Source organism: Protobothrops mucrosquamatus, unplaced genomic scaffold, assembly GCF_001527695.2.
Source record: "Protobothrops mucrosquamatus isolate PMUCROS unplaced genomic scaffold, P.Mucros_1.0 scaffold695, whole genome shotgun sequence".
Lineage (NCBI taxonomy): Eukaryota > Metazoa > Chordata > Lepidosauria > Squamata > Viperidae > Protobothrops > Protobothrops mucrosquamatus.
This window is the reverse complement of record NW_015386978.1, coordinates 192,476-203,356: the sequence shown is the minus strand read 5'-3', so window position 1 is coordinate 203,356 and position 10,881 is coordinate 192,476. Positions and strand designations below refer to the sequence as shown.

Genomic DNA, 10,881 nt, shown 5'->3' with positions numbered 1-10,881 from the left:
CAATTACTGATATTCATTGGTCTTGAAGAATTTAACACTGGCCTTGAAAAGAAAGTTGGAGAGATAAAATGTTGCTCAGTTGAGAAGAATAGAAAGTGTAAGAAAAATATTCAAAATAGCCCCAGCCTGACCTCACTGCTCTTAAAATGCGGAAATTGGATCTTTTGAACTAGTTATCAAATGTCTGTTACTATAACCTATAACAATAAAGTAATATTCCTGGAATCACTACAGCATCAGTTTTGTGACCTGGCCTATTTGAAAATGTTGATACACCATTAGGAAGTAAATGTATTTGATTACAATATTTCTTTTTCAGATCTTAGACCTATGTATATTGTCTGCTGAACAAAGACAAGATACTGTATTTATTTCACTGTATAAATTGTATATTTCGGTTTACTTGTATAGCAATAGCAATAACACTTAAAGTTACATACATTCCATAGTGCTTTATAGGACTCTCTGAGAGATTCACAACATCAGCATGTCTTCCCCAACAATCTACTCCTCATTTGACCAACCTTGGAAGGATTGAAGACTAAGTGAACCTCAAACAGTTGGGATGAAACTCCAAACTGTGGGTAAAGTTAGCCTGCAATACTGTATTCTAGCCACTGGGGCTCATACCACCAACGGCTGCTATCTTCTCTTCAACCAGGAGCCAGAAATCCAGGTGGAGTCCAAGATTACATCTGGGATTTGTTTGGGCAGTGCAACCTCATTCAGCATCATAGTCCTAGAACTGACAGGTCCCAAATCCCAAAGCCACTCAGTGTTGCCAGGGTTCAGTTGAACCCTCTCTTTCCCCATACAGATACTCACAGCATCCAAGCATTAGGATAAGACAATCATGGCATCACTTAATTCATCTCGGGCATGGTTGTATAATAACAGGTTTGGGGACAAACATTGGTAAAAATATTCAAACAACAATAACAATGACTAATAAATAAGAACAAGGAAAAATGGCAACCAAAAATAACCATCAACAATAACTTCTAGGATTGTCTAACCTCTCAACCTCCCTGCATGGGAAGAGAACCTTCCTAACAATCAGCAAGGGACAACTTTATCTTGGAGAAATGGGACTTTCAGTTACATAAAAGGTATACTACTGGGGTACTATTAAATAGCACTCCTTAACAGACAGTACCTAGAGCATGCTACTGCTGCTGGATCTGATGGAGCAGGCAGAGACAATTGGGAAAAGTTGGTCCCACAGATATCCTGATCCCATGCCATGTAGATGGCATGAGTTACATCAGCAAGCCATTAACATTTATTGATAAATACATTAAGCAAACAGAGGTGTGTTACTACCTACTAAGTTTTGAACTGTTCTCAAAACATCCAATGACTTCTCAGATATGTTTTACTTCTATCGTATCATGTATCTTGGTGCATTCAGCAGCCAAGTTTCAGTGTCATATTCAAGCAGAACCTTCCATAATTCAGGCTGATTTACTTTATCATGCACTTTCTCTAAATCAACTATTGTATTATTTTGTTGGACCAACATTTCTAGCAATTGTTCTTAGTTTAGTCATTTAATAAAATAAATGGTTGCTACAAAATCATATCATTTACTCACATTTGCAGCAAATATATTTTTACACATATACAAACTTTTAATGTAAGGAAGAGGAAAAGATGAGGAAAACACTTAAAGTATAAGACACAAATTGTAGAAGAAGAAAATTGTATTCATGATTCCAAATCTCTGTAGGAATTTGGAAACATGTCTTTTATCAGATATACTTTATTTTTTTCCATCCTTTCACCCTAAAAGTATTGAGAGCATAGCATATTTTCTGCAAAATTATTCTTCTAGTTGACGTTGACTTGAAGGCACACAAGTACACACATATTCCTAATAATCCAATCTAAGAAATCTAATCAAAGAAATAGATATAACAATAATTTATTAGATTATATCCTTAATAAATCTATTCCCAGTAAATCAAATCTAATAAATAGATCTAAGGATAATTTATGATATGTGTATTCTTAAAATATTATTCCCAATACATATAATTAATAAATTTAATATATATCTATTTTATTTCTAATAAATCTAATTAATAAATTTAATATATATCTATTTATTAGATTATATTCCTAATTAATCTGTAGCTTTCCTTTTGTTCAGGAGCTCCAATACTTTAACATCTACAAAACAATCATTATTAGGCCCAAACCAGCAATAGAGATGGAGAAGAAAGAGAAGGAGTAGGAGTGACCTCTGGGAATTTGCAGTGTTTTGCAAACTATGTCTATGCACTTTATGATTATCTAAAGTATTAATTATGAAATCCTCATTACTCTCAAAGCAGAAAAAATATTTTTTTCATTCTAATTGCATACAGGTATATAACTCCTGAACTTATCAAAGGGAGGGTTAGTGTATATATGTATATATCTATGTATGTATCCATCTATCTATCCATCCATCCATGGATTCAGTGGACCAGTGCATATACATTTACTGGTAGGAACCAGAATCAGAAAGACCATGGCATACTAAATAGCTGGATGATGATGATCAAAGGAGTAGGAGATCTTAAATTAAGGGACAATCATCTTGCCTGTTGCACGAGAGGGTCCTTCTCGTCCATGAGACTTCTTGTGTGTTTGCTGCTGCTGCCACCAACAGATTGTGTGCTATCTCCTGCAGTGTGTACTATTCCTGAGTCTCTGAAAGTGCAATACCAATATTTTCAGCCAGGTGATTTGATAATTGGTGGGATAATTTCACAGCTTTTCTCCTTTTCTGAAGGAGCAGACTTCAGCTCACACCCTACACCCAAGTGTGATGTTGAACCTGTGTAAGAAAAACGTTATTGATTTCTGTAATACTTGGCTATTTCCTGGCAGTGCCACTGATATGCTTTCAGCAACTCTAATAATAATTTAATTTGTATCCCGCCCTTCTCCTCATAGGACTCAGGGCGGCTAACAGCCTCATAAAAACCACAATACAATAATACAATAATATCTATATTAAAAACCGAATTAATAGGAAATAGATTCTAGTAGTCAGATTATTTTTACTCCTACATCCATTTATTCTGCTCTTCTGGTAATAGAAAATAGATTGAAATAGTGGTCAGACCCAACGTACATATGTGGTAACCTTGTTATTTTTCATCCCAGCAACCTCTGTCTTACAGATCTTGGGTTTAACCCAACCACTGTATTTGGCTTAAACTTAAAGCTCCAGCACTGAGCAAGCAGTTGGATATTATGATGTAAACTTATCTTCTAGCTCTATGATTCTATCATATTTGCCAGACATCCTTGTATGCTCTGAATTTATTCTGATCTTTTACATCTGATAATATCAAATCAATCAATAAGACATGCTATATTTGAATGTGTGAAGTGGGAAAACCTGCATTAGTCTTGCCTCAATCTTCTATTACTTAAAGTCCTTGCTATTATATATGTAGTATTATTTATACCGGTGTGCCTGGCTGAGGAATTCTGGGTGCTGAAATCCACAAGTCATAAAAGGGCCAAGTTTGAAGACCCCTGATTTATACCCATAGACTTCCTACTGAAAAGTCATTGGGAAAAAATTCAGTAAGGTCCATAGTTCTCTGACCTTGTGAGAGGCCAGAAGCAAGCAATATTTGTTCCTGAGCATACTTTCTCTGAAAATGGACTTCTGCCTTAGAGTTTAGAATAGTTAAAATATTGGAGAAGGGCAGAACCATTACAAGCAAACAACCTATTCTTCTAATTAAAGGTAACTACATTCTAAGTGTCAGGTTTCTCATTCTCCAATGTTCTCCACCAGTAAATATAGGGTGCCTCTTGCAGGAATAGTGTGCAAATGTTCACAACATTGACCTTCATGGCTTACTCAAGATGTGTCTTTTACTTTAGTATAATGCTGAAAAAATATCAGCACACCCTAGCCTTGGCATTTGCAGTGAATGAAATCAATGGAAACAGCATGATCTTACCCAATAGAACTCTGGGATTTCATGTCTATGATAGCCACTTTGATGCCCAGATAACTTTTCAGAACACACTGAACCTGCTCTTTAATCAGAAGCCAACTATTCTCAACTACAACTGCAGCAAGAAGATACCAGCAGCTGTCATTGGGGGTACTGACTCGGAAACTTCCCTTCACATAGCTACTATCTTAGGGATCTACAAGATTCCTCAGGTAAGGTGGATTACAGATCTATTTGTTTACTTTTACAGTGTGTCTCAATATTGATAATTTTAAGATTAATAGACTTCAAATCCCAGAAGTTGATATGCTAAAAAAAAAACTTACTAAGAAACTTACTATCTGCATTTATTAAAAAAAGTAGTTGCATTTATTAAGAAACTTACTATCTACATTGTATTGTTTACATTTTCTTTATAGTGATGTACCAAAAGCAGGTTGATCTGAGTAGAAATAATATGACTTCTTCTACGTTTTGTTTGGGAATACAAAGAGTTTTAAGAACTCATTGCCAGCACCATGAAATATGCGTAATCTTCTTTTTTTTTTTCTTGCACTAATGTGATGCTATTTCATTCTCCTTCTCTGGTAATGTGATATTGCAGGAAGGGAGAGAGTTGACAGATTTTTTTTCTCATTTGCTCTGTGGTAAATTTGCTAATCAACCATTTAAAACTCAATTTAATTATACAAGTTATCAATGAATAATATGAATAAAAGGGGTTGTTTTACATTCTCACAATGCCAACCGGCATTTATCTTTAATATGATGGTTATCTTCTTTCCCTTTTGTCTATTTATGCTGGCCTTAACTATTCTCTTTTTTTTTCTTTCAGTTCCTTTTGCTCTCTACATTCCTTATTCTCAATATCATAACATCACAGAAGGGGATCAAAAGTAATCTTTCTAGTGTACATAAATCATCACTGATTCTTTTAAAAATTCTTTTAAACTTACATAAACTTACATAACAGACAAACATGACGACAGGAAAGTTTCATATTAATTGTTATGCTAGGTGACAGCACTTAGTTGGCACTGACTGATCTTAGAATGTAACCAGGGAAATAAAAGGAATAATTATAAATCAGAAATAAATAGTGAAAAATGAGAGCAAGTAGAAAAATGTTTGTACTTCATGTGTTGTTAACTAGAGATGGGAAAATGGATGACATAAGAAATAATATGTATAAAGGCAGGTAAAAGAAGTTATGGTAATATGGAATCTGTTATGCAGAACAAATGGTTCTTATTTATTTTCTTATTTATTTATTTATTCATTCATTTATTTTGGGTTAGGGTTAGGGTTAGGTTGTAAATAAAGAGGAAGCAAGATTTGAGTTGGACATGGAATATTTTGACTGAGCTTCAGCATGGGGATGACTGCATGCCATTTTTTTTTATTTCACTACACTTTTATGAAGTTAAAGTGGAGAAGAGAAGGCAATTTGAGGTTGTCAACATGGGAGAAAGAACTAGCATTATAGAAAACTACTTGACCCTGTAGATATTTTTGTATTTCCCCAATATAAATGGAATTATGTTCTTTAGGTCACCTATTGTTTATATACTCCACCAGTGAATGATATAAGCCACCCATCTTTCTTATATCGCATGGTACCAAATGAAGCACATCAGTATACTGGGATTGTCCAGCTGTTGCTTCATTTTCAATGGAAGTGGATTGGGATCATGGCCATGGATGATGATAAAGGAGAAACGTTTGTGCAGACCTTGGAAAAAAGTTTTTCTGATAATGGAATCTGTATTGCCTTCACTGAACGAATGCCACTCCAAAGCAACATTTTAGATGTTCTTGATAATTTCAATGACATCTTAAGACAGATGGCCCTGTTGCTGAGTAAAGCAAATGTCAATGTTTGTGTTATAAGTGCTGATGCTCACATGATGTTAGATTTGCAGATAGTGCTCAATCTTGCCAAATCAGACATGATGCTGCCTGTTCAGAAGGTATGGGTGATGACAGCCCATTGGGATTTTTCAGTGGAGCCCTTTTTAAATAATTTAAATATGCAGATCTTCCATGGTGCCTTGTCCTTTGCAAGTCACACCTCTGAGATGTCAGCATTTCAGAATTTCCTTCTCTTCCAGGACCCCTATTCTCTTACCGATCATTTTATCAGAGTCTTCTGGGAACAAGCATTTAAATGCTCATTTCCAGCTTCTGCAATAGACATGAAGAACCAGGGAAGCTGCACTGGCAGTGAGAAACTAGAAAACCTCTCACACCCTTTTTTTGAAATGAGCATGACTAGTCAAAGCTACAGTGTTTATAATGCTGTTTATGCTGTGGTGCACGCTTTGCATACATTATATTCATCCAAAGAGAAATATGGAGCAGTGTTGGTTAGAGATCATCCAAGGACTTCTAAAAGACAATATTTTCAGGTAACATCTCAGCTCGAAGGCAGATTTTTTTTTTGATGCATCAATGTTATTGTTAATATTAATGCTTTCATTTATATAAGAAGGATTCTCATGCTATATATAATGCATTACTGTGCATTCCCAAAGGAGATACAGTGAAGGTGAGACAGTGATTATACAGATATTTCTTGATTTATGACCACAATGGGGATCAAAATTTCCATTGCTAAGCAAGTCAGTTGTTAAGTGAGTCCTGCCCATAACTCTTTTTGTCCTGATTGTTAAGTGAGTCATTGTAGTTGTTGAGAGAATTACATGATCGTTAAGTGAATCCAGCTTCTCTCATTGACTTTACTATCAAAAGCTGGATGGGAAGGTCACAAATAGTGATCATATGACCCCAAGACACTGCAACGGTCTAAATATATACCATATGCCAAGCACCCAAATTTGGATCACATGACTTTGAGGATGCTGCCATAGTCATAAATGCAAGGACCAATCATAAGTTATTTTTTCAGTGCGATTGTAACCTTGAATGATCAATAAATGAATGGCTGTAAGTCTAGGACTATCTGAAAACAATGTAGATAAAATATGTGTAAGTAGACTCCATAGTGTAATAAAAGGACTGAAGTTTTTTTGAGACTATCATTTTTGTAAGTTTTGAAAGAAATGAGAGGTTTATTCTTGCAGATGCATGATGCTACAAAATCCAGAATTTATACCTAGGATATCAAATCCATCATTTTGCAGAATATTCTAACTTAAGTAAATAATAAAAAATTGCACAATAAGTGATAGCAGGAAAAGTATACATATTGCTCAATAATCACTTGGATACCTGCCCAGAGTCACTGGGAAGCAGAAAGCATATAAATTTACAGTAATGCAATAGAAATAATAGTAGTAGTAGTTGTTGTAGTAATAGTAGTAGTATTCCCCTGGCAGATAGTAAATCATAACTTTGAAATATTTGGATTCCCACCAGTGACATAGGTGTACCAAGATATTTCTATGCCGAAAGAAAATTTATTTATTTTTTATTTGAAATACATTATCTGCTAGTTCTTAGTGTCCTTTTAAAAACTGAGCTGAACTAAAATATTTGATTGGGGAAGGAAATAATGGGACCACCAATAATGGAATGATAAAATAATTAAATAGCTTCAGAGTATAGCAAAACTTTATTCCAGGCAAAACATTTTTCACTTTTCCCACCACTTTGGTAATACTTGTCAAAACTTCATTTATTCCAGCTTTACCATTTCCTAAGTCAAGTCTCCTTTAATAACAGTGCCGGAGACAAGGTGTCTTTTGACAAGAAGGGTGAATTGCTAGCTGGATTTGACATTATCAACTGGGTTACTTTCTCTAACAAATCCTTTGTGAAAGTAAAAGTGGGACAAATGGATCCTCAAGCACCCTCAGGCAGAAAGTTCTCCATCAATGAAAGAAAAATCACATGGCCGACCCATTTTAACCAGGTAGGACCAAAATTGTTTCCAGTTTGAAAACCAAAATAGATACCCTTCTTCTCAGCAATTAACGATTCCCAATATTTTAAAAATAAGTGTCTGGATGAGGACAAACTTGATATTTTTGATCCTGTTTGTGAAATTTTTGGACTAGTAAAGTTAGTTTGCAAGGGGAAGGGGGACTGAAAGGAATTGATGGCTTCTGTTCTCTTTTTCTGCAAGGAAATGGAGAGCTTTCAAATGGGAAAATGCTTAGTTGCCCCAAGAAGGTTCTACTGGGTATCTTTAATACCTCTGATTGAGGAGATGCATTTTTATTATTGAGTCTTGCCGATCTAGGTTTTAGGCCATCCTTATTGCCTAAACTTTCAAGTCACATTAGCCCCAGGCTACATGGTGATAGTTAGAACAATTAATCAGTGGAACAACTTGCCTCCAGAAGTTGTGAATGCTCTAACACTGGAAATTTTTAAGAAAAGACTGAACGGCCATTTGTCTGAAATGGTATAGGGTTTCCTGCCTGAGCAGGGAGTTGGACTAGAAGATTTCCAAAATCCCTTCCAACTACTACTACTACTACTGTTGTTGTTGTTGTTGTTATTTGTTTTCTCCCTGTCCTTTATATAATTAGTTTTGGGGGATTATTTTAGATTTCCTATAAGAGCAGAATAGTGGCCCTGTGGTGAAGACCGTTGCCTCCCACTTTAAAAGTTGAGAGTTCAATCCTATCTCCCCCTCAGGGGGCAAAGAAAAAAATATTTGCTGTGAACAACGTGTGGCATCAGGAAGAGCATCTGGCCAGTAAACACTCAGATCCATCCAATCACCCTGACTTTACATCCAATTAAGAGATTGCAGATCATAAAAGGCTGTTTTTATTGTAGATTTCCTACAAACACAGAGACGCAAACAGACAAAATTAACACATGCATATGAATATTTCTAGAAGTTTATGTTGCATGTACTGATTTCCAAAAAAAAGTTGGATTCAAGGAAATAAAATAAATTTATCTCTCTCAATAATGAATAGACAATACCTCTTGCTCTGTGCAATGATCATTGCCCACCAGGTTCCAGAAAGAAAAGGAAGGAAGGGGAGCCATTTTGTTGTTATGATTGCACTACTTGTCCATCAAGAAAGTTTTCAAATGAAAGAGGTAGGAAATATTGTATTGTAATGTTTGTACATGTGCAAATGGGTATATCCATAAAGACATACACATTTCAGTTCCAAGACCCATACTGTCCATTGATTATTTTTACATAGAATGATTTCAATTAGTAAATTTGGTAAATTAAAATATGCACAATTTGAAATACTAAATTCTGAAATATATATTTTCACAGATATGGATGACTGCTTAGACTGTCCAGAAGAACAATATCCAAACAAGGAAAAAAATATCTGCATTCCCAAGAATCTAAATTTCTTGTCTTATAATGAAACTTTAGGCATCACTTTGACTTTTCTGTCTTTATCATTTTCTGTGACCACAGTGGTGGTACTTGGAATTTTCATAAAACATCGGAATACTCCCATTGTCAAAGCTAACAACCGGAATCTCACTTATCTTCTCCTTGTTTCCCTCTTCCTCTGCTTCCTCTGTTCCTTGCTATTCATTGGTCAACCCCAATTGCTGACCTGTCTTCTTCGCCAAATTGCTTTTGGGATCATCTTCTCAGTTGCTGTTTCTTCAGTTTTGGCCAAAACCATCACAGTGGTTCTAGCTTTTATGGCCACTAAGCCAGGATCAAAAATGAAAAAATGGGTGGGGAAAAGATTTTCCAACTCTCTGATTCTCTGTTGTTCCTGCATTCAAGCAAGTATTTGCATACTGTGGCTGTGTACTAGCCCTCCCTTCCCAAATCTGGACATGCATTCTCTTCCAGAAGAGATTGTAGTCACATGTAATGAAGGATCAGGCAACATGTTCTATTATATTTTAGGCTATATGGGATTGCTGGCTCTTATCAGTTACATTGTGGCTTTCTTTGCTCGGAAGCTGCCAGACACTTTTAATGAAGCCAAATTTATTGCTTTCAGCATGCTGGTGTTCTGTAGCGTATGGGTGTCTTTTGTCCCAACTTATCTGAGCACCAAAGGAAAATACATGGTAGCTGTGGAGATCTTCTCCATCTTGGCTTCCAGTATAGGAATATTGGGATCTTTATTTTTCCCTAAATGTTACATAATTGTACTGAGGCCAGAACTCAATACAAAGGAGCACTTAAAAACAAAAAATTAACAATTACTGATATCCATTGATTTTGAATAACTTAGCATTGGCTTTGAGAAGAAAATTGGAAAGATAAAATGTTGCTCAGTTGTGAAGAAGAAAGTGTAAGATAAAGACTCAGAATAGCCCCAACTTGACCTCACTGTCTGTTACTATAACCTATAACAATAAAGTGATATTCCTGGAATCCCTGCAACATCAGTTTCATGACCTGACCTACTTGAAAACATCATTAGAAAATAAACATATTTGATTATATTTCTTTTTCAGATCTTAAACCAGCTGAACAAAGACAGGATACTGTATTTATTTACTGTATAAACTGTACATTTATGTTCACTTTTATCCTCCATTTCATATTTATTTCATATTATACATCCTCTCATTAAAAGAGTTCAATTATGACTGCTATTTATTTTGACTGGAGTGATAAAAGGCAGATTGCTAACCATTGTTTAAAGTTAAAAGTTGCAATATGTGAAAATATAATGTATAATGGGCACTCCTTTTCAGAGTCTGTGGAAGTTTCTAGGTAAGAATAAAAATGGTTGGCTGGCTAGAGCCTGCTGGCTGGGGAACTGAAGGCCACACATCATAAAATTGCTTTGGTTGAGAAACACTGGGCTCAGAGTCAACTCCTTCATGTGAAGCCATAACAAGCTAACCCATTTCAACCTGTCTGAATTCTTGGCCGACCTGCTTCACAAAGTGAGGCATCAAAAAAAAATTATGAAAGTGAAAATGGCTGGTTTAGTTAGACCCTATGTCTGCCCTCCTATCCAAGCATTTTTAGATACTTTAAAGATAATTT

At 35.5% G+C, this 10,881-nt stretch overlaps 1 protein-coding gene across 1 annotated transcript; it reads left to right on the top strand.

The window, feature by feature from the left end:
- Positions 1 to 3,859: 3,859 nt before the first annotated feature.
- On the top strand, positions 3,860 to 10,079 carry LOC107289426 (vomeronasal type-2 receptor 26-like). Its single transcript, XM_015818184.1, has 6 exons — positions 3,860 to 4,180; positions 5,519 to 6,376; positions 6,460 to 6,516; positions 7,615 to 7,842; positions 8,864 to 8,990; positions 9,181 to 10,079. Exons 1-6 carry the CDS (start codon positions 3,860 to 3,862, stop codon positions 10,077 to 10,079), a joined length of 2,490 nt encoding a protein of 829 aa, XP_015673670.1.
- Positions 10,080 to 10,881: the final 802 nt, after the last annotated feature.